The sequence below is a fragment of the Sinohyriopsis cumingii genome, chromosome 6 (assembly GCF_028554795.1).
Source record: "Sinohyriopsis cumingii isolate HCF-2022 chromosome 6, ASM2855479v2, whole genome shotgun sequence".
Taxonomy (NCBI): Eukaryota; Metazoa; Mollusca; class Bivalvia; order Unionida; family Unionidae; genus Sinohyriopsis; species Sinohyriopsis cumingii.
The window spans coordinates 29,677,283-29,701,354 of NC_142966.1; the positions used below are offsets into that span (position 1 = coordinate 29,677,283).

The window sequence follows — 24,072 nt, forward strand, 5'->3', positions numbered from 1 at the left end:
TATTTTGGAATTCATTTCGCAATAACGTACGTTCTTTTTAACATTTTCACTTTACATTCTAGTAAAGTAAATAATTCGCTAAATTTTACGAAGCTTGTTGCTTTTCACTCTTTTCTGTTGCTATTTTAACAGCATTGACTCATAAAAAGTGTCAATTTACGTCTCAAATAAACAAACTCTGATTCACAATACTTCAAAGAATAATTTGAATCGTATCCGTTTTCCTTTAGTCAACATAAACGAAGAGTACTGTTCCGACCTTCAAATCTTATTGAACGAATCAAATGCTAACGCATACGTGTTTGTTCTCCATAGGGTACTTGCACTTGGAATAACACTCTTTGTTTTACGTGACCCCAATCATGCTCGCGCCATTCCTGACACGCTTAGTTATTGATTTCACCTTAGCGAACGGCCTTGTCATGAATGAGTCTCTTGTTACAAAGTGTACGTGTACTTTTACTATAATATTAACCATTGAATTAAAAGATTTAAAACAGAGCTGTCAGCCTCAAACGACTAAAATATAAGATATTATGAATTTAAAAGATGATATATAATGCCTTTTTAACAGTATTTATTGGCACAACTCGTGAATCTACTCGTCATTGTCGGCATAACAAGGTGCTGATTATGGTATATCTCAGGGATAATCTTGAAGGCATATGAGTTGGTACCTAAGGCATATTGATATAGGTTCATGAATTGCAGAAGAGAAACTAAACAAACCCATATCGAATTTCCAAAGGAACAACTGTGTCATAGGTGATAATCTGCCAAGAAGGTTGGGCAAGATTACGATAGCCTCAGAAAGCTTACATTAGTTAGACTTCGAAAATTGCGTCCTTTGTTATGTCAAAACCTTCATTGATGAGCAAAATATTACATATTTAAAGAGTCCTGCTCAAATAGCTAATATACCTTGACTCACCAAACATTCGTTTGTCAATAAATCTTCCTCTCAGCAATTATTTCGTAGAAAATCATCTTAATCTCATTCGACCACTTCCAAAATCTCTATCTCGGACAACATATAGGAAACAAACTTCTGATAAAACGGATCAGAATCATAATTTATTCTTAAGTGTAGGTATTGCAAGAAGAAAGGACGAGCAAGTTATGATTGATTCACGTTCTCAAATAAACAACAGAATAAAGACAGAGTTGTTCCAGATCATTTTACATCAAATAGGTCAAGATCATGGAAATGTATTGAAAATAATACATTTGTGGGGATCAAACAATCCCCAGTCTGATTTTATCATGGAGAATTATGAACCAGGCATGTCGAAATGTACTGTATCACTTCCATATGATTATTTCACCTCTATCACTATTAAAATATTAAGGTACACTGGAGCTTCTACTTGTCTTTTAGTATCATGTATGTTTCCACTCTCGGACAAGTCTTCTTCTAATCAAAGTCTTCTTATTCAGAGAGTAGAGTGCGAATTTGTTAATATTCCTCTCCATAATGCTAATTTGGCATACAATTCGGTCTCATGAACCGTGACAGCGGAAACAGTGACTTCTTTACCCATCGATGGAATTAATTTATTACAAGGCAATGACCTAGCTGAGATAAGATTGTAGTTAACCTTCTTGTAACTGCCAAATCTTGTTTGGATCAGAAAGTTGATCATTTATAAAAAGAACACAATGACTTATACGCTGATTGTGCAGTTACCAGAGCTATGGCAAAGAGAGATCATGAGAATGTTGCTAATCAGGAAACTATTCCTTTAGCTGGGACATTTATTGGCCAGTCTTGTGATAAGGTCACTTTTGCTCCACGGTTGGATCAATCCAAGGGATTGATCACGGTAATCCTCTTTTTTACTACTCATTTGCTTAGTTCTAATCAGATGACAAAACACAATCACTCGTTGTCGAACGGGAACAATATTCTGAGAACTCAAATTTCTTTTCTGAGAGCTATTAGCGAAACTGAATCCACAAGGTACTGGTTTTAGTTAATTTCTGAAACATGGGGTATAACAAGAAAATGGCGACCGTTTGAGGTACTCGCTTGTAACGCGTAGTCAGTTAGGTATCAAATTCTTGTTCCAAATTAATACTTAGATGCAATTCCTAACCTAGCCATGAAACATCCATCGATGGTCATTCAGGAATTCTACAAGGCTTATCAAAAGACCCTGAACCATTTTTACCGGCGAAAAATTAAAAGTAACGCTTCTAAATACTGTAGATCTTGTCACAATTGTCAAATGGTAGAAAAACAAAATCAGAAGATACATAAGGCTCATTTGTAACCTATTCTTGCGATTGATAAACCATGTGGCAGAATAATAGAAGACTGTGTCTTTCCTTTTCCTAAGACCATGTCAGTCAACCAATTCATGTTAAAAAATAATGTGTGCATCCCTCCTAAATCCCAGAGGTAAATCCTTTCAAGAATATTAAAACTAAAATCGTAGTAAAACTTTGATAAAGTTTTTTACACGGTTCGACCATTCCAAATCAATCCGGTATGATTAAGGGTCGAATTTAAATTTATACGTCAATTAGGCATCCACCAGTTTCAATATTCTTCCTATCACCCTAAAGATGAAGGGAGATTTATACTTTATAAAGATTTCATTAAAACTTTGATGACTTTGATTCAGGCATATTCCTTTGATACAGGAAAAGATTGCGATGAGTGTGTTCATTTGCTGTTCTTAGCTATTTCGAAATCATTTAAAAAATAATTACGTTTTATTCCTTTTGAGCTAGCTTTGGGACATAATATGCGTGGACCATTAAAGTTGTTAAAAGAGAAACTCCTTTTAATTGAATATTCAGAAATATTTTTACCATATCAAATACGAGCTGTCAAAGGTTTGTGAAGTATCATGAACTAATCTTCACTCTACTCAGTCAATAATGAAGTTAAGGTATGACACAACTACAAGGGAAAGACGTATTCAGCCTGGTGATAGACTTCTGTCTCTCTTGCCCATATGTCACGATCCTCTACAGGCTAAATAGTATGGTCGTTACACAATTGAAAAGAAAGTACGTGTCACAAATTATATCGTTCATACTCCATGGAGGATTAAACAGAAACAACTTTGCCACATAAATAATTTAAAGGAGCTGGTTGATAGAAATAGCCGTGTTAATATTTCAACTACTGTAGTTGTATCCGTCTCAGAAAGTGAGTATTTAAACGATGGAATGCAATCTGTCTTCAGTGACTTTTGCGTAGTCAATCTTCGGAATTCAGACATGTTGTACAAATCGATAAAAGTATCATCTGAATTGTCAGCCACAAAAAGAGTGAATTAAAACAACTGTGATGTGAATATGACCATGTGTTTCCAGATGTTCTCATCCGAACAAATAAAATCTACTACTGAAGAAGCATGATTTCTGAAATAATCCGCCCAAGTAGAAATATTTGGAAAAAACAAACTCAGTATTTGCTGGAGAGTGATTGCATTGATCGAAATAAAAATAACTGTAGTCCGCCCTGTATTCTTGTGCCGAAACCAGATAATACATTTTGTATGTATATTCATTTTAAAAGGGAACAGTGTCACCGAAACGGATTCATTTCCAATACCAAGGATCAGGGACTGCACTGAAAAATGCAAAATATGTCAAAAGCTGTCAAAGGATTTTTGATAATTTCACTAAAGGAAAGATTCAAAAACATTTTGGCATTTGAAAATCCAGATGGACTTTATCAATATAAAATGATGCCGCATAATACAAATGGTTCTTCGTCAACATTCCAGCGTAGAATAAACATCATAACATCTTGTCCACATAATTGTGATATGTACATGAATGACGTCATCATCTACAACAAAACCCGGACAGATCATTGGGAAACCATTCAACATTACTTTGATCAATTCAGTTTGATGCACATTTGACAATTATTTCAAATAAAAGTCCGTTTTCACATGCTTGTGTTATATTTAGACCATATTATAGGACATGGTGAAACTAAACTTTAAAAGTTAATTTCAGTGCTGTCTCTGAATTCCTAGTGCCCTTCAGTTATATGCGTTTTTATGTATGGCTGAATATTATCGGATATGTTTCCATCATTGCTGGCTTTATTAAGTAAGTTTCATTAGTCTGAAAATTAACAAGAGGAGACCGCTAAATTAAAGGCCACACTTAAGAGTGCGCCAGTTTATTTAGATCCAAATTGCATCCAATCATTTAAAACGTATGTTGATGTAAGTGAGCACGGGATTGCATTCTGGAAACTCTATTATTTTGGATGAATGATATAACTTTATTAACTATTAGGGATTTAATTCACAATACTGTAAGTTTCTAATAAATGTTCAATTTATTACTTACAGAAAAAAATAATCTTTAAAATTTTACTAAACGTATTTTTATGTTGCTTAGTTAAGAACACAGAGTCGTAACAAGTATGCAAGGTGTATTTTTTCATATTGACACATTACTTAAATTATTACCTTTGTCTTCTCCTCACTCTCAAAACGACAAGGACGATGATTAAAACTATGATCACGAACACAACAGGAACAACAACACCGATTATGATGCCATTGTCTGACGGAGGGAGTGACATACTTATTTCTGAGAATAAAATGAAAATTTCAGAATAAAGCAATTAAAATTTGCATTAGCATATAACATACTTCAAGAAAATATTATTTCTGTGACAAATATATTATAAATATTGCTATTTGGGAATGCTGAACACTGTTTTGTATCACCACTCCAATAATACACTGTGGAATTATCGTAGCATATATCACCCACATCGCAATTAAAAATGTAACCAACAGTGTCTAGATATATATAACCAAGATCGATATGACACATAAATTTCGTCGCCATGATATATATTGTACAACATATACAAACTACATCGCTATGACATATATGAGAGTTACAAAACACACTCCAATATTCGTCACTCTTATGGAAAGATTTCACTGATGATATGGAGATGAATTACATATTACAGAATTGTTAATATTTAGTCAGCGAATAGAAATTGTTAAAAGCAGTTTCAATGTGACATGGCATACCTTGTGTACATTTCTCATCTTTCCATCCATCTTGACAGCCATGTATGCACGTTCCGTTTATGGTTGAACAACTGTCAGCGCCGTGCATACACTTACCACAGGTTTCATTGCATCCATAGCCATATGTCCCTTTTTTGCATTCTAAGAAAATGAACAGCAAATAGCGTTATAAAATCTATCGCATCTATGGGTTCCTTTTTTCATTTTACTATTTGTAAGCTTCAAAACATAATTTATTTCCCTGGAATACAGAGTGAAAATGGAAAAATGAAACTTACGGTATTGCGAACTAAATCCTACATAATCTTATAATTTCAAACAAAGTCCTAATTATTATTGATCTTTAGTGGAAATCCAAATTAAATCCAACCCTGGATGTGTTACTGTGCCTGTTGTGGCCCATGTAATGTTGATGTGCCAACAGGTTTTGTTGTATCGCAATAATACAATCCAAGAATATATCCTTATTTGAAATGTCCTATAAAGTCCAGTCTCATTTGTCAGGAATGCTGCTGTCGAGCACTTTCTTTTTCCAAGGACCAATAATTTGAATTAAAGGAATTCCATCCCAAATGCGTAACTATGTACAACAATAATACAGCCGATTCTACTGAGATCGTACAGCAAGAATAATTAATTTATAGAAAAACAATATTATATAGTCCTCTTCTTTACCTCATTTATCATTTTTATATTTCCTGAGACAAAGTTTCCTTCTGGAACGTTCCAAATGTTACAAGATGAAATCTTAGTTTTAATTAGAATTTCATTTCTAAAATTATAATATAAAATGTAATAAACATCGGGTAGAACGGGCATTTCATTTACGGCACTTCCAAAGTTATAGACTCAGATTGAGATAAACATGTTTACTATGTTATGTGTATCTATATTTTTTGTAATTCCTGATACATGATTTTATTACTTTTTAATAATATTTCTTCCTGGCTATAAATCGTACATAATATCCTTAGTTATTTTTTATACGTGATATGATCTTAAGAGTGTAGTAGTTATATAGGATATATAAATATATGCTCACTTATGTGTTGACACTTATTAATAATAATCTTAATAATAACACTTGATGGCGCACATGGCTTAATTTCTCATTGTCAGATTGGGTTTCGACGTTTCTAGAATAACTCTGTAACTTCCTAGTGGTTGGGATAGGCCATATAAATAGGCAAAATCGACGCAAAAGGAGTGGTGTTGTCTCTCAAGTGAGGTCTATTGCTGAATACAGTTGCAGAAGATGGTATATATAAAGAGAGAACTGAGCAATCAGATTCATTCCGATTTTAAAGTCATTCACATTTCTTGTGTTCTTTTTGTGATGTCTGTCGACGTATCTTATACTGTACGTAGATACGAAGCAAACTGATTTTTTTGCACTGTTCAGTGCAAATAGATAGTGCTCATTAGTTGTACGATATTATTATTCTTGAACTGTTCTACGTTATTCTAAGAAATTCTGGACAACGCCATCTTGACAATGTCATGGATGTTGCATGCCCAGAAGATTTCCGGTTTTGAAATGCATAAGGAACTTTTCATTCACTTACGACTTTTATAGACCTTCCTAAGGATTAGTTTCGACTCACCTCATAATACTGGCAGTTCCTCACACTTTTTCATTTATATCTTTGATAAATAAATTGGAATTTTTAATTTTTACAAACCTTGTTAGCTTTATTCTCTGTTACTTAATTTGTCACCATAAGTTTGTAACAACTACGAAACCAAAGTCAATGGGTCAGATCAGGTACAAAATTAACTTCATGTTTGACAAGATCTAATTCAAAATACAATTACCCATAGCACATAATGAAAACAAAATAAAAATAATAGCACAAAAATGTAAATTAAATATACATAACAATCAGAAAATTAACGACAAGAAAGCATTATGAAAAGAATATTGTCTTATATTTTCTTTTTAATATATTACCCGATAATATCCTTTTCATGGATATTTAGTCTGGCATTAAATCGTATATTCAATGCGTAATACCTGAATGTGTTTACATCATAAAATAAATATATCTAATTTTGTTTCACAAGAAATAAATATGGTTCGTAAATAATATGATGTTCTTATAGTCACATTGATATTTCTTCTGGTTCTTTTCAAAATAGCATTGCCATGAACCACACTCTTACATGTTGGATTTCAATAATATATCTGACGTTATTTACTTCATGAATATTCAAAGAATTTAACTGCAATGCCTATAGAGAATCCCTCAAGTTGTGTTTTGTTCATGTGAACTGACGGTATAACTGAAAGAGCCTAGTCCCTTGCAGTGATCTGATGATATACCCAGTTATATTGTCGTATATTTTCTAAGTGGTCTTTATCACTAACTTTATCACGAAAAATTGGGACTATCACGACGCATGCAAAAGACTTTATATGGTCAGCTAAATATTTAGAAACGATACATAAACGAAAGCTCACTCATTTGCAATCGTCTTTAATCACATATATTCACTTCAAAACCTTCTTACACGACAAAAAAATACATTCTGTTAGAATATAATTTAGTAGTGCGCGAGAGATGATTTTGCCGCATTTAATTAATAAGCAAACCGTAAGCTTTCACTTAATTGTAACCCTCAACGTAACACGTCTTAAACTAATCAGAATTACCTACATCTTTGGTTTGGTCAGCTCGGTTTTACTGAAATCAACATCATACAATAACTGACTTAAATTACTTAGACACCTAGTCTATAATATTGCATAGAGTGGACCTACTGTAATTTAAAATTACGATTAATTCTAGCTTGAATGTGCAAAGACAAATACATGTCGAAGAATAAAATATCAAACGGGTGACAAAGTCCAGCTTGTTGCGCATTATAATATTTTGCCTTAGAATATTGACTACATAAGTTTACACGTTCCTCCCCACCATCCAGCTTCAGAACCTAAAACAAAATACAAAGCGATATTTTGACATTAACACAAATTACAAATACATTTGAAAGAGGATGTATGAGTTTTGTAATTTCTAATCAGAGTATGTTCTTGTGCATACAATATTTAATTTCTGAAAATCCAGATTCTTTGTTCAAAGCAATCGTTCAATTATAATACATTTCGGGCATTATCTGGAGTCATGAGCAGATATACTTTGATAATCACAACATTCAATTTGTTATGCAAAGGGAATATACAACGCACGGTGTACAAGTACTCCCCACCACCCAGCTTTCCAAATGACCTGTCACCATCCACCTGTCACTGAACATTTGTTGTTGCCACTAAAACACATGCCACAAGAGTAATTAAACTTGTCGCTACATGTTTGTTTTACATATGCCAAAAAGAAACGAAATACGAAACTACATCTGCGAATAAACCTAACGTTTATTTTCTTTGGAAGAAAGTGTATGAACATTTCACCCATACTCCTTGTATGTCTTGCACTCAACAAGTCAAATTATGAAACTCCTGATTCTTATTATTGAAAAAATAATGCATTTTTAGTGGATTATACTACTATTAAGTGCAACTGTTTAGAAAATGAAACATACAGTCTATTCGAGACTATATCCGCATTTTCCGAATGTGACATACATTGTTTGCACGTTGCTCCCCACCATCCAGCTTCACAACCGAGTTGGCACTGTCCATTAATCGTTGCACAGCTATTGTTGCCGTTAAAACACATGCCACAAGTTTTATTACATCCGCGGCCGTATTTTCCTTTATTGCATTCTAAAGGAAACAAATTATTTCACTTTATTTGAGGATAAACACCATTCTTATTTTTTTAAAGAACGCTATATAAGTATTTTTCCTTCCCATCCCTGTAGAGGATGTTCTTGCGAAACGTTTACCTTCACAAAGGTAATGCATACTGGCAAATATACTTGTATGATGTACAGATTTGCTTTGAATCTGACAACTCACAGAATGTTTGAGATTACAGCTGTATTTTCCGATGGAATGTGACATACTCGGTTTACAACTTTTGCGCATTCATCCACCTTCACAATTGACCTCGCATTTTTTATCAATCTTTGAAGCGCTGTTGTTGCCGCTAAAACACATGCCACATGGTTTATTAAAAATTGTATTACCTAAAGATTATGTCACGTATTTGTTTATATTTAGGATACTGTATAGGAGTATACGGCTATGGAAACAGACTGCTTCTATATCCTATGTAGTACGCCGTATGCTCTTATTTCGCATCCTTAGAGGAAACAATATACTTCACAGCATTTTAGAATAAACACACTTTTAATATTTCCCTTGATACAAAGACTCTAGAAACAGTTTATCTTCCCATCCATTTGGACCATTTTCTTGCGGACAAAAACAAATGTTTACATTCCAAAAACTCATTGTCTTTATTAACAATATCTAAATATCGCATTGCAAAAAATATAATAGTAGTATTTACATATGTTACTTTAGTAATGACATCTTACAGGTTGCTCGAAATTACAATTCCATTTTCGGATGGAATGTGACATACTCTGTTTACAAGTTCCTCCCTGCCATCCAGCTTCACAACCGAGGTTGCACTGTCAGTCAATCTCAGAGCAGCTGTTGTTGCTGCTAAAACACATGCCACATGTTTCATTACATCCGTAGCCGTATGCTCCTATCTTGCAACCTAACAAAAATACGTTAGAAAATTTTAGGATAGTCACAATGAATGAAAGACTATATGGCCATTATACCTTTCGTAACAGTTTCGTATATTCTCGCGGAAAATAAAATTTAAATTCTGAAAATCTAGACACTTTGTTGAACGTAACTTTACAGAGATAATATATTCACTAGATGATATTACCTGTATTATTTTAAAAAACAAACCTGCTTCACACTTTGTAAGGAAAGCAATCTTTGACTAAGCATCTAAGCTCATTTTAACGATTGGGACTGTTCCTTCTGTAGAGGAATATTGAAGTTGTTCTTGCTGCAGAGGTAAATTGTGGTCCCACATTGCATCTATTGGAATTTTCCGAAGATTTCTATCTTCTACTTTCTCATCCGAAAAACTGTAGACAGTAGGATGCAGTTTTCCCGCATATCACGAAAATATGGTGAATATTGAAAACAATCAGCGTTATTATCACTATATAATATGCCTTATAATTTTCATTTAAATGAATGTTTTATGAGACAAAACTATTAAAATTAGAAATCCTTTCTAAATAATAAACATAATTTAGGAACATGAGGGTCATTGAACATATTCCAATCAATATAAAGCCTTTCAGTATCTAATAAAAGTTATGAAACGTACCACGGGAACCAGATATCGTTACACACAACTAAGATATTAGCTCATATTTCCTGAAATATACCGATGAGAGACTTCAATTATATTATGCTTACTTACATAAGAATTTCCATACATATATAGCGTGACATTTTACGACATTTAACGAACGATTTTCACATAAGCATGACACCAATAAAAAGGCGACCATGTTCCAGGAAAAATAATTCTGGGAACAAATTCAAACCCTCAGAAAGTAAAGTTTGTTTCAAAGCATAGCTGCAGATGCAGATTGGAATGCTTGTTCACACAGCTTCACAGTCATATTGGTATAGTTCGTCTGATGTTGAACAAATGTTATTGACGGTCAAAAACATGCCACATATTTTGTTGCATCAATAGCCTTATGTTCCTTTATCACATTCTAACAGAATAATTTATCACACCAGATAGTTTTCACAAGTTGTATTAATCTTACCACATTTTGAACAACGATTTAATAAAGCTTATAATAACATTTCCAATATATAAGAAACTATAATCAGTTCTTTTGGAAACGAATGCATCTGCCATAAATGGTCTGGAGCTTAGTGTACGTTTTGTACCTCTCCTTATCGTGCTTTACGATTACCATCGAACTGCACTTTTTTAACAGCGCAAATATTTAGCATTTACGTTAATTACAGGTGTAATCATTGTCATTGATACAGGTATGCGTTTTCTGTCTTTCCTAACTATTGGCAACCATGAATAATTCTAATCTTCGTGCAGCATCAGATTGTTTTAGTTTGCCTCATCAAACAAGCGATATACTTCCTGTAGTTCATTTTAAATATAATCAGGTTAATGACACCTTATAGATGAAATTAGTTGGTTTATTAAGGTATGAAACGGTCATATATGTAATTACTTGATTTATAAAGGCATGAAATAATCTTTTCAATGTTTCATTCGCATAGAGCTTTATTGATCAATGAAATCGTTATTGTTACCATACCACAGCATATAATTCCTAAAATTTCGTATCATTCAATGTGTTTTGTCAAAGTTGACGTGCATTGCTTAAAATAATTCCATTTATTCGTGTCTTTGCTCCAATATTCTATTAAGAACATTGACTTTAAACTGAGCTACTTTTAAATAGTGCTTCGGGTACATTTTCTTCTAAGAACCACCAAGGCTGAATTCCTTTAAACATTTTCATCTAAGAACCATCAAGGCAGAACTCCTTTAAGAATATTTTAGCTTGTAATTAAAAAATACAAAAAACTGTGCACTAATCAGTTTGTGGAGAAATCTATTTTACAATAAAGACGTAAAAATATTTGATAATTTTATTTTTCATCAAAATTATCTTAAAAGTAATTTCCCCATGTTATTTTATTTTAATATACAAGAATGCTGGAACCACCGGTAATTAGAAATAACTTAGCAATGCTTTAGCTAAATAAGACATACCCTCTTTGCACGTTATACCACTCCATCCTCTCTCACATCCCTCCATACAATCTCCGGTTGTACTATTACAACTAACGTTGCCGTTAAGACAGTGCCCACAAGTTCCATTGCATCCATCGCCAAATGTTCCTTTCGGACACTCTAAGAAAAAGAGTTTTTCTATCACAAGTATTTCAAGGTTTACATATATATATTAATGTGTATCAATACGTGACCAAATGATAATACTAAACTGCCTGTCCAATCATATAACAACATTCAACTCATGCACCTCTCCGGAAACAGGCTCTTAAATTTCAGTTATAGCATCATAATAAGGAAAATGATGTTGTATCGAGTTCGCTTTCAAGTGAATATATATATATATATATATATATATATATATATATATATATATATATATATATATATATATATATATATATATATATATGTGTGTGTGTGTGCGTGTGTGTGTGTGTGTGTGTGTGTCTGTCTGCGTGTGTGTATTCCTTTATCACATTCTAACAGAATAATTTATCACACCAGATAGTTGTCACAAGTTGTTTTAATCTTACCACATTTTGAACAATGATTTAATAAAGCTTATAATAACATTTCCAATATAGAAGAAACTAAAATCAGTTCTTTTGGAAAAGAATGCATCTGTCATAAAGGGTCTGGAGCTTAGTGTAAGTTTTGTACCTCTCCTTATCGTGCTTTATGATTACCATCGAACTGCACATTTTTAATAGCGCAAATTATTACAGCCTTTTCCATTAATTTCAGGTGCAATCATAGTCAATGATACAGGTATGGGTTTTATTTATTGCTGGCAACCATGATCAATTTTCATCTTCTTCCATGCATTAGCTTGTTTTAGTTTGCCTCATCAAATAAACGATATACTTCCTGTAGTTCATTTTAAATATAATCAAGTTAAACAATGACACCTTATAGATGAAATTAGTTGGTTTATAAGGACAAAAAATGGTCTTTTCAATGCTTCCTTCGCATAGAGCTTTATTGATCAATGAAATCGTTTTTGTTACCATACAACAGTATGTAATTCCTAAAATGTCGTATCATTCAAAGTTTTTTCTCAATGATGACATGCATTGCTTAAAATAATTAGATTTATTCGCGTCTTCTTCCCACTATTCTATTAAGAACATTCACTTTAAACTGAGGTACTTTTAAATAGTGCTTCGAGTACATTTTCTTTTTAAGAACCACCAAGGCTGAATTCCTTTAAACATTTTCATCTAAGAACCATCAAGGTAGAACTCCTTTAAGTACCTTTTAGCTTGTAGTTAAACAATACAGAAAAACGGTGCACTAATCAGCTTGTGGAGAAATATATTTTACAATAAAGACGTAAAAATATTTGATAATTTTATTGTTCATCAAAATTATCTTAAAAGTAGGTTCCCCATTTTATTTTATTTTAATATACTAGAATGCTGGAACCACCGGTAATTAGAAATAACTTAGCAATGCTTTAGCTAAATAAGACATACCCTCTTTGCACGTTATACCACTCCATCCTCTCTCACATCCCTCCATACAATCTCCGGTTGTACTGTTACAACTAACGTTGCCGTTAAGACAGTGCCCACAAGTTCCATTGCATCCATCGCCAAATGTTCCTTTCGGACACTCTAAGAAAAAGAGTTTTTCTATCACAAGTATTTCAAGGTTTACATATATCTATTAGTGTGTGTCAATACGTGACCAAATGATAATACTAAACTGCCTGTCCAATCATATAATAACATTCAACTCATGCACCTCTCCGGAAACAGGCTCTTAAATTTCAGTTATAGCATTATAATAAGGAAAATGATGTTGTATCGAGTTCGCTTTCAAGTGAATATATATATATATATATATATATATATATATATATATATATATATATATATATATATATATATATATATATGTGTGTGTGTGTGTGTGTGTGTGTGTGCGTGTCTGTGTCTGTGTGTCTGCGTGTGTGTATTCCTTTATCACATTCTAACAGAATAATTTATCACACCAGATAGTTGTCACAAGTTGTTTTAATCTTACCACATTTTGAACAATGATTTAATAAAGCTTATAATAACATTTCCAATATATAAGAAACTAAAATCAGTTCTTTTGGAAAAGAATGCATCTGTCATAAAGGGTCTGGAGCTTAGTGTAAGTTTTGTACCTCTCCTTATCGTGCTTTATGATTACCATCGAACTGCACATTTTTAATAGCGCAAATTATTACAGCCTTTTCCATTAATTTCAGGTGCAATCATAGTCAATGATACAGGTATGGGTTTTATTTATTGCTGGCAACCATGATCAATTTTCATCTTCTTCCATGCATTAGCTTGTTTTAGTTTGCCTCATCAAATAAACGATATACTTCCTGTAGTTCATTTTAAATATAATCAAGTTAAACAAAGACACCTTACAGATGAAATTAGTTGGTTTATAAGGACAAAAAATGGTCTTTTCAATGCTTCCTTCGCATAGAGCTTTATTGATCAATGAAATCGTTTTTGTTACCATACAACAGTATGTAATTCCTAAAATGTCGTATCATTCAAAGTTTTTTCTCAATGATGACATGCATTGCTTAAAATAATTAGATTTATTCGCGTCTTCTTCCCACTATTCTATTAAGACCATTCACTTTAAACTGAGCAACTTTTAAATAGTGCTTCGAGTACATTTTCTTTTTAAGAACCACCAAGGCTGAATTCCTTTAAACATTTTCATCTAAGAACCATCAAGGTAGAACTCCTTTAAGTACCTTTTAGCTTGTAGTTAAACAATACAGAAAAACGGTGCACTAATCAGCTTGTGGAGAAATATATTTTACAATAAAGACGTAAAAATATTTGATAATTTTATTGTTCATCAAAATTATCTTAAAAGTAGGTTCCCCATTTTATTTTATTTTAATATACTAGAATGCTGGAACCACCGGTAATTAGAAATAACTTAGCAATGCTTTAGCTAAATAAGACATACCCTCTTTGCACGTTATACCACTCCATCCTCTCTCACATCCCTCCATACAATCTCCGGTTGTACTGTTACAACTAACGTTGCCGTTAAGACAGTGCCCACAAGTTCCATTGCATCCATCGCCAAATGTTCCTTTCGGACACTCTAAGAAAAAGAGTTTTTCTATCACAAGTATTTCAAGGTTTACATATATCTATTAGTGTGTGTCAATACGTGACCAAATGATAATACTAAACTGCCTGTCCAATCATATAATAACATTCAACTCATGCACCTCTCCGGAAACAGGCTCTTAAATTTCAGTTATAGCATTATAATAAGGAAAATGATGTTGTATCGAGTTCGCTTTCAAGTGAATATATATATATATATATATATATATATATATATATATATATATATATATATATATATATATATATATATATATATATATATATATATATATATATATATATATATATATATGTGTGTGTGTGTGTGTGTGCGTGTCTGTGTCTGTGTGTCTGCGTGTGTGTATTCCTTTATCACATTCTAACAGAATAATTTATCACACCAGATAGTTGTCACAAGTTGTTTTAATCTTACCACATTTTGAACAATGATTTAATAAAGCTTATAATAACATTTCCAATATATAAGAAACTAAAATCAGTTCTTTTGGAAAAGAATGCATCTGTCATAAAGGGTCTGGAGCTTAGTGTAAGTTTTGTACCTCTCCTTATCGTGCTTTATGATTACCATCGAACTGCACATTTTTAATAGCGCAAATTATTACAGCCTTTTCCATTAATTTCAGGTGCAATCATAGTCAATGATACAGGTATGGGTTTTATTTATTGCTGGCAACCATGATCAATTTTCATCTTCTTCCATGCATTAGCTTGTTTTAGTTTGCCTCATCAAATAAACGATATACTTCCTGTAGTTCATTTTAAATATAATCAAGTTAAACAAAGACACCTTACAGATGAAATTAGTTGGTTTATAAGGACAAAAAATGGTCTTTTCAATGCTTCCTTCGCATAGAGCTTTATTGATCAATGAAATCGTTTTTGTTACCATACAACAGTATGTAATTCCTAAAATGTCGTATCATTCAAAGTTTTTTCTCAATGATGACATGCATTGCTTAAAATAATTAGATTTATTCGCGTCTTCTTCCCACTATTCTATTAAGAACATTCACTTTAAACTGAGCAACTTTTAAATAGTGCTTCGAGTACATTTTCTTTTTAAGAACCACCAAGGCTGAATTCCTTTAAACATTTTCATCTAAGAACCATCAAGGTAGAACTCCTTTAAGTACCTTTCAGCTTGTAGTTAAACAATACAGAAAAACGGTGCACTAATCAGCTTGTGGAGAAATATATTTTACAATAAAGACGTAAAAATATTTGATATTTTTATTGTTCATCAAAATTATCTTAAAAGTAGGTTCCCCATTTTATTTTATTTTAATATACTAGAATGCTGGAACCACCGGTAATTAGAAATAACTTAGCAATGCTTTAGCTAAATAAGACATACCCTCTTTGCACGTCATACCACTCCATCCTCTCTCACATCCCTCCATACAATCTCCGGTTGTACTGTTACAACTAACGTTGCCGTTAAGACAGTGCCCACAAGTTCCATTGCATCCATCGCCAAATGTTCCTTTCGGACACTCTAAGAAAAAGAGTTTTTCTATCACAAGTATTTCAAGGTTTACATATATCTATTAGTGTGTGTCAATACGTGACCAAATGATAATACTAAACTGCCTGTCCAATCATATAATAACATTCAACTCATGCACCTCTCCGGAAACAGGCTCTTAAATTTCAGTTATAGCATTATAATAAGGAAAATGATGTTGTATCGAGTTCGCTTTCAAGTGAATATATATATATATATATATATATATATATATATATATATATATATATATATATATATGTGTGTGTGTGTGTGTGTGTGTGTGTGTGTGTGCGTGTCTGTGTCTGTGTGTCTGCGTGTGTGTATTCCTTTATCACATTCTAACAGAATAATTTATCACACCAGATAGTTGTCACAAGTTGTTTTAATCTTACCACATTTTGAACAATGATTTAATAAAGCTTATAATAACATTTCCAATATATAAGAAACTAAAATCAGTTCTTTTGGAAAAGAATGCATCTGTCATAAAGGGTCTGGAGCTTAGTGTAAGTTTTGTACCTCTCCTTATCGTGCTTTATGATTACCATCGAACTGCACATTTTTAATAGCGCAAATTATTACAGCCTTTTCCATTAATTTCAGGTGCAATCATAGTCAATGATACAGGTATGGGTTTTATTTATTGCTGGCAACCATGATCAATTTTCATCTTCTTCCATGCATTAGCTTGTTTTAGTTTGCCTCATCAAATAAACGATATACTTCCTGTAGTTCATTTTAAATATAATCAAGTTAAACAAAGACACCTTACAGATGAAATTAGTTGGTTTATAAGGACAAAAAATGGTCTTTTCAATGCTTCCTTCGCATAGAGCTTTATTGATCAATGAAATCGTTTTTGTTACCATACAACAGTATGTAATTCCTAAAATGTCGTATCATTCAAAGTTTTTTCTCAATGATGACATGCATTGCTTAAAATAATTAGATTTATTCGCGTCTTCTTCCCACTATTCTATTAAGAACATTCACTTTAAACTGAGCAACTTTTAAATAGTGCTTCGAGTACATTTTCTTTTTAAGAACCACCAAGGCTGAATTCCTTTAAACATTTTCATCTAAGAACCATCAAGGTAGAACTCCTTTAAGTACCTTTCAGCTTGTAGTTAAACAATACAGAAAAACGGTGCACTAATCAGCTTGTGGAGAAATATATTTTACAATAAAGACGTAAAAATGTTTGATAATTTTTTTTTTCATCAAAATTATCTTAAAAGAAGGTTCCCCATTTTATTTTATTTTAATATACTAGAATGCTGGAACCACCGGTAATTAGAAATAACTTAGGAAAGCTTTAGCTAAATAAGACATACCGTCTTTACACGTTATACCACTCCATCCTCTCTCACATCCCTCCATACAATCTCCGGTTGTACTGTTACAACTAACGTTGCCGTTAAGACAGTGCCCACAAGTTCCATTGCATCCATCGCCAAATGTTCCTTTCGGACACTCTAAGAAAAAGAGTTTTTCTATCACAAGTATTTCAAGGTTTACATATATCTATTAGTGTGTGTCAATACGTGACCAAATGATAATACTAAACTGCCTGTCCAATCATATAACAACATTCAACTGATGCACCTCTCCGGAAACAGGCTCTTAAATTTCAGTTATAGCATCATAATAAGGAAAATGAGGTTGTATCGAGTTCGCTTTCAAGTGAATATATATATATATATATATATATATATATATATATATATATATATATATATATATATATATATATATATATATATATATATATATATATATATATATATATATATATATATATATATATATATATATATATATATGTGTGTGTGTGTGTGTGTGTGTCTGTGTGTCTGTGTGTCTGTGTGTGTCTGTGTCTGTGTGTCTGCGTGTGTGTGTTTTGTACCTCTCCTTATCGTGCTTTATAGTTACCATCGAACTGCACATTTTTAATAGCGCAAATTATTACAGCCTTTTACATTAATTTCAGGTGTAATCATAGTCAATGATACAGGTATGGGTTTTATTTATTGCTGGCAACAATGATCAATTTTCATCTTCTTCCATGCATTAGCTTGTTTTAGTTTGCCTCATTAAATAAACGATATACTTCCTGTTGTTCATTTTAAATATAATCAAGTTAAACAATGACACCTTATAGATGAAATTAATTGGTTTATTAAGACAAAAAATGGTCTTTTCAAAGTTTCCTTCACATAGAGCTTTATTGATCAATGAAATCGTTTTTGTGAAAATACCTCAGTACATAATTCCTAAAATGTCGTATCATTCAAAGTTTTTTGTCAAAGATGACATGCATTGCTTAAAAAAGTTCAATTTATTCGCGTCTTCTTCCCACTATTCTATTAAGAACATTCAATTTAAACTGAGCTACTTTTAAATAGTGCTTCGAGTACATTTTCTTTCAAGAACCACCAAGGCTGAATTCCATTAAACATTTTCATCTAAGAACCATCAAGGCAGAACTCCTTTAAGCACCTTTTAGCTTGTAGTTAAACAATACAGAAAAACGGTGCACTAATCAGTTTGTGGAGAAAACTATTTTACAGTAAAGACGTAAAAATGTTTGATAATTTTATTGTTCACCAAAATTATCTGAAAAGTAGGTTCCCCATTTTATTTTATTTTAATATACTAGAATGCTGGAACCACAGGTAATTAGAAATAACTTAGAAAAGCTTTACTTAAATAAGACATACCGTCTTTGCACGTTATACCACTCCATCCTCTCTCACATCCCTCCATACAATCTCCGGTTGTACTATTACAACTAACGTTGCCGTTAAGACAGTGCCCACAAGTTCCATTGCATCCATCGCCAAATGTTCCTTTCCGGCACTCTAAGAAAAATAGTTTTTCTATCACAAGTATTTCAAGGTTTACATATATCTATCAATGTTTATCAATACGTGACCAAATGATAATACTAAACTGCCTGTCCAATCGTATAACAACATTCAACTGATGCACCTCTCCGGAAACAGGCTCTTAAATTTCAGTTATAGTATCATAATAAGGAAAATGAGGTTGTATCGAGTTCTCTTTCAAGTGAATATATATATATATATATATATATATATATATATATATATATATATATATATATATATATATATATATATATATCTATATATATATATATATATATATATATATATGTGTGTGTGTGTGTGTGTGTGTGTGTCTGTGTGTGTCTGTGTCTGTGTGTCTGTGTGTGTGTGTTCCTTTATCACATTCTAACAGAATAATTTATCACACCAGATAGTTGTCACAAGTTGTTTTAATCTTACCACATTTTGAGCAATGATTTAATAATGCTTATAATAACATTTCCAATATATAAGAAACTATAATCAGTTCTTTTGGAAAAGAATGCATCTGTCAAAAAGGGTCTGGAGCTTAGTGTAAGTTTTGTACCTTTATTTATTGCTGGCAACCATGATCAATTTTCATCTTCTTTCATGCATTAGCTTGTTTTAGTTTGCCTCATTAAATAAACGATATACTTCCTGTTGTTCATTTTAAATATAATCAAGTTAAACAATGACACCTTATAGATGAAATTAGTTGGTTTATTAAGACAAAAAATGGTCTTTTCAATGTTTCATTCACATAGAGCTTTATTGATCAATGAAATCGTTTTTGTGAAAATACCTCAGTACATAATTCCTAAAATGGCGTATCATTCAAAGTTTTTTGTCAAAGATGACATGCATTGCTTAAAATAGTTCCATTTATTCGCGTCTTCTTCCCACTATTATATTAAGAACATTCGCTTTAAACTGAGCTACTTTTAAATAGTGCTTCGAGTACGTTTTCTTTTAAGAACCACCAAGACTGAATGCCTTTAAACATTTTCATCTAAGAACCCTCAAGGCAAAACTCCTTTAAGCACCTTTTAGCTTGTAGTTAAACAATACAGAAAAACGGTGCACTAATCAGTTTGTGGAGAAATCTATTTGACAATAAAGACGTAAAAATGTTTGATAATTTTATTGTTCACCAAAGTTATCTTAAAAGTAGGTTCCTTATGTTATTTTATTTTAATATACTAGAATGCTGGAACCACCGGTAATTAGAAATAACTTAGGAAAGCTTTAGCTAAATAAGACATACCCTCTTTGCACGTTATACCACTCCATCCTCTCTCACATCCCTCCATACAATCTCCGGTTGTACTGTTACAGCTAACGTTGCCGTTAAGACAGTGCCCACAAGTTCCATTGCATCCATCGCCAAATGTTCCTTTCAGACACTCTAAGAAAAAGAGTTTTTCTATCACAAGTATTTCAAGGTTTACATATATCTATTAATGTGTATCAATACGTGACCAAATGATAATACTAAACTGCCTGTCCAATCATATAACAACATTCAACTGATGCACCTCTCCGGAAACAGGCTCTTAAATTTCAGTTATAGCATCATAATAAGGAAAATGAGGTTGTATCGAGTTCGCTTTCAAGTGAATATATATATATATATATATATATATATATATATATATATATATATATATATATATATATATATATATATATATATATATATATATATATATATATATATATATATATATATATGTGTGTGTGTGTGTGTGTGTGTGTGTGTGTGTGTGTATTCCTTTATTACATACATTCTAACAGAATAATTTATCACACCAGATAGTTGTCAGAAGTTGTTTTAATCTTACCACATTTTGAACAACGATTTAATAAAGCTTATAATAACATTTCCAATATATAAGAAACTATAATCAGTTCTTCTGGAAAAGAATACATCTGTCAAAAAGGGTCTGGAGCTTAGTGTCAGTTTTGTACCTCTCCTTATCGTGCTTTATAATTACCATCGAACTGCACATTTTTAATAGCGCAAATTATTACAGCCTTTTCCATTAATTTCAGGTGTAATCATAGTCAATGATACAGGTATGGGTTTTCTTTATTGCTGGCAACAATGATCAATTTTCATCTTCTTCCATGCATTAGCTTGTTTTAGTTTGTTGTATCGAGTTCGCTTTCAAGTGAATATATATATATATATATATATATATATATATATATATATATATATATATATATATATATATATATATATATATATATATATATATATATATATATATATATATATATATATATATATATATATATGTGTGTGTGTGTGTGTGTGTGTGTGTGTGTGTGTGTATGTGTGTGTGTCTGTGTTTCTGTGGGTCTGCGTGTGTGTATTCCTTTATCACATTCTAGCAGAATAATTTATCACACCATATAGTTGTCACAAGTTGTTTTAATCTTACCACATTTTGAACATTAATATTTATTTAATAAAGCTTATAATAACATTTCCAATATATAACAAATTAAAATCAGTTCTTTTGGAAAAGAATGCATCTGTCATAAAGGGTCTGGAGCTTAGTGTAAATTTTGTACCTCTCCTTGTCTTGCTTTATGATTACCGTCGAACTGCACTTTTTTAATAGCGCAAATTATTACAGCCTTTGACATTATTTTCAGGTGTAATCATAGTCAATGATACAGGTATGGGTTTTCTTTATTGCTGGCAACCATGATCAATTTTCATCTTCTTCCATGCATTAGCTTGTTTTAGTTTGCCTCATTAAATAAACGATGTACTTACTGTAGTTCATTTTAAATATATTCAAGTTAAACAATGACACCTTATAGATTAGATTAGTTTGTTTGTTTTATTAAGGCATCAAATGGTCCTTTCAATTCTTCATTGTCGTATGGCTTTATTGATCAATGAAATCGTTTTTGTTACCATAACTCAGTATGTAATTCCTAAAATGTCGTATCATTCAATGTTTTTTGTCAATGATGACATGCATTGCTTAAAATAATTCCATTTATTCGCGTCTTCTTCCCACTATTCTATTAAGAACATTCACTTTAAACTGAGCTACTTTTAAATAGTGCTTCGGGCACATTTTCTTTCAAGAACCACCAAGGCTGAATTCCTTTAAACATTTTCATCTAAGAACCATCAAGGCAGAACTCCTTTAAGCACCTTTTAGCTTGTAGTTAAACAATACAGAAGTTCCATTGCATCCATCGCCAAATGTTCCTTTCGGACACTCTAAGAAAAAGTTTTTTCTATCACAAGTATTTCAAGGTTTACATATATCGACTGATGTGTATCAATACGTTACCAAATGGTAATAATACACTGCCTGTCCAATGATATAACAACATTCAACTGATGTACCTCTCCGGAAACAGGATCTTTAATTTCAGTTATAGCATCATAATCAAGAAAATGATGTTCTATCTAATTCGGATTCAAGGACCATATGATATCTATATGCAGATCTGTATTTGATTATTTATATATATATATATATATATATATATATATATATATATATATATATATATATATATATATATATATATATATATATATATATATATATATATATATATATATATATATATATATGTGTGTGTGTGTGTGTGTGTGTGCGTGTGTGTGTGTATGTGTGTGTGTGTGTGTGTGTGTGTGTGTGAGAATATCATGAGACTTCATCTTGTAAGAAGTAAATACAAAATATAATCTGTGTCGAAAAATGTTTGCGTTTAGAACGATATAGTTTCCATGTTGGCAGCTTTCGATGCAACATTTAGTTTTATTTTAAGATGTTGATGCCTTTGACGTTTTGTAACTTTTTGTAGGACCATCAAATGTATCATTAAAACAATTTGATGAGACATAAAAGAACATATCAGATAGAGACTAAACGAAAGATCAGTATGCAAATTATATACTGGTACTTAGAATATTGTATTGTAATCCAAATCTATGATAAATCAACAAAACTCTTCTCCCATTCCCCCGCACTAATCACTACTACCGTATATGACATTAACATCAAAACGGCGAATATTATAGTTTTAAAAAGAAGAAATGCATTTGTATTATTTACTCAATATGGAATGTTCGCTGCGTACGTTTATTTGTCTTTTCATTAGCTATAGGATTATTCACTTTGTCAAAAGATGACTATAATATATATATATATATATATATATATATATATATATATATATATATATATATATATATATATATATATATATATATATATATATATATATATATATATACACTGTCTCCTTCCTGTCACTCCTAATTGTGTACATAATTGGATGTAAAATTACTATGTGCATGTTTTTGCAGTTGTTATTGCTTTTCTTGTAAGGTTGTCCCAAGTGAACCCGATAAATCTCTCTCGTGATGTGTGTTTCTCACTAACAGGCGCACATACGCAATTTCACGTGAAGCGTATGATTTGGAATTGATATCATTGCCCAATTTGTTTCAGACCTCTTCAGTAGAGATAGCAAGCATGTATTATTTCCAATCAACGCTAAAATTCAAATTCTAACTTTGTGAATTTACGGATATGTGTTGTCACTTTCAAAGTTAAATCCTTCATCGATACCGTATGTCAATGTCTTATCATCATAACGAAAAGAAATATCTGAATACAAGTGCAGAAATACCAATTTTATGTTTCAGAAAGTGCACCACACTTTGAAATCGCATTTTACAAGTGCAGAATATATAATACTGTAATTGTCAAAAATTTTCTTTATAAAATCTGATCAACATAAACGAGAGCT

At 31.8% G+C, this 24,072-nt stretch overlaps 1 protein-coding gene across 1 annotated transcript in view; it reads right to left on the bottom strand.

The window, feature by feature from the left end:
* The window catches only part of LOC149796567 (receptor-type tyrosine-protein phosphatase alpha-like), a 36,319-nt gene extending 26,661 nt beyond the window's left edge, over window positions 1–9,658 (bottom strand). The window contains exons 1-3 of the mRNA XM_089961267.1: window positions 9,521–9,658; window positions 5,028–5,168; window positions 4,446–4,569 (exon numbers count right to left, since the gene is read on the bottom strand). Coding sequence (XP_089817393.1) covers window positions 4,446–4,569; window positions 5,028–5,115 — 212 coding nt within the window. The 5' untranslated portion in view covers window positions 5,116–5,168; window positions 9,521–9,658. The remainder of the gene's footprint in view (window positions 1–4,445; window positions 4,570–5,027; window positions 5,169–9,520) is intronic.
* Window positions 9,659–24,072: the final 14,414 nt, after the last annotated feature.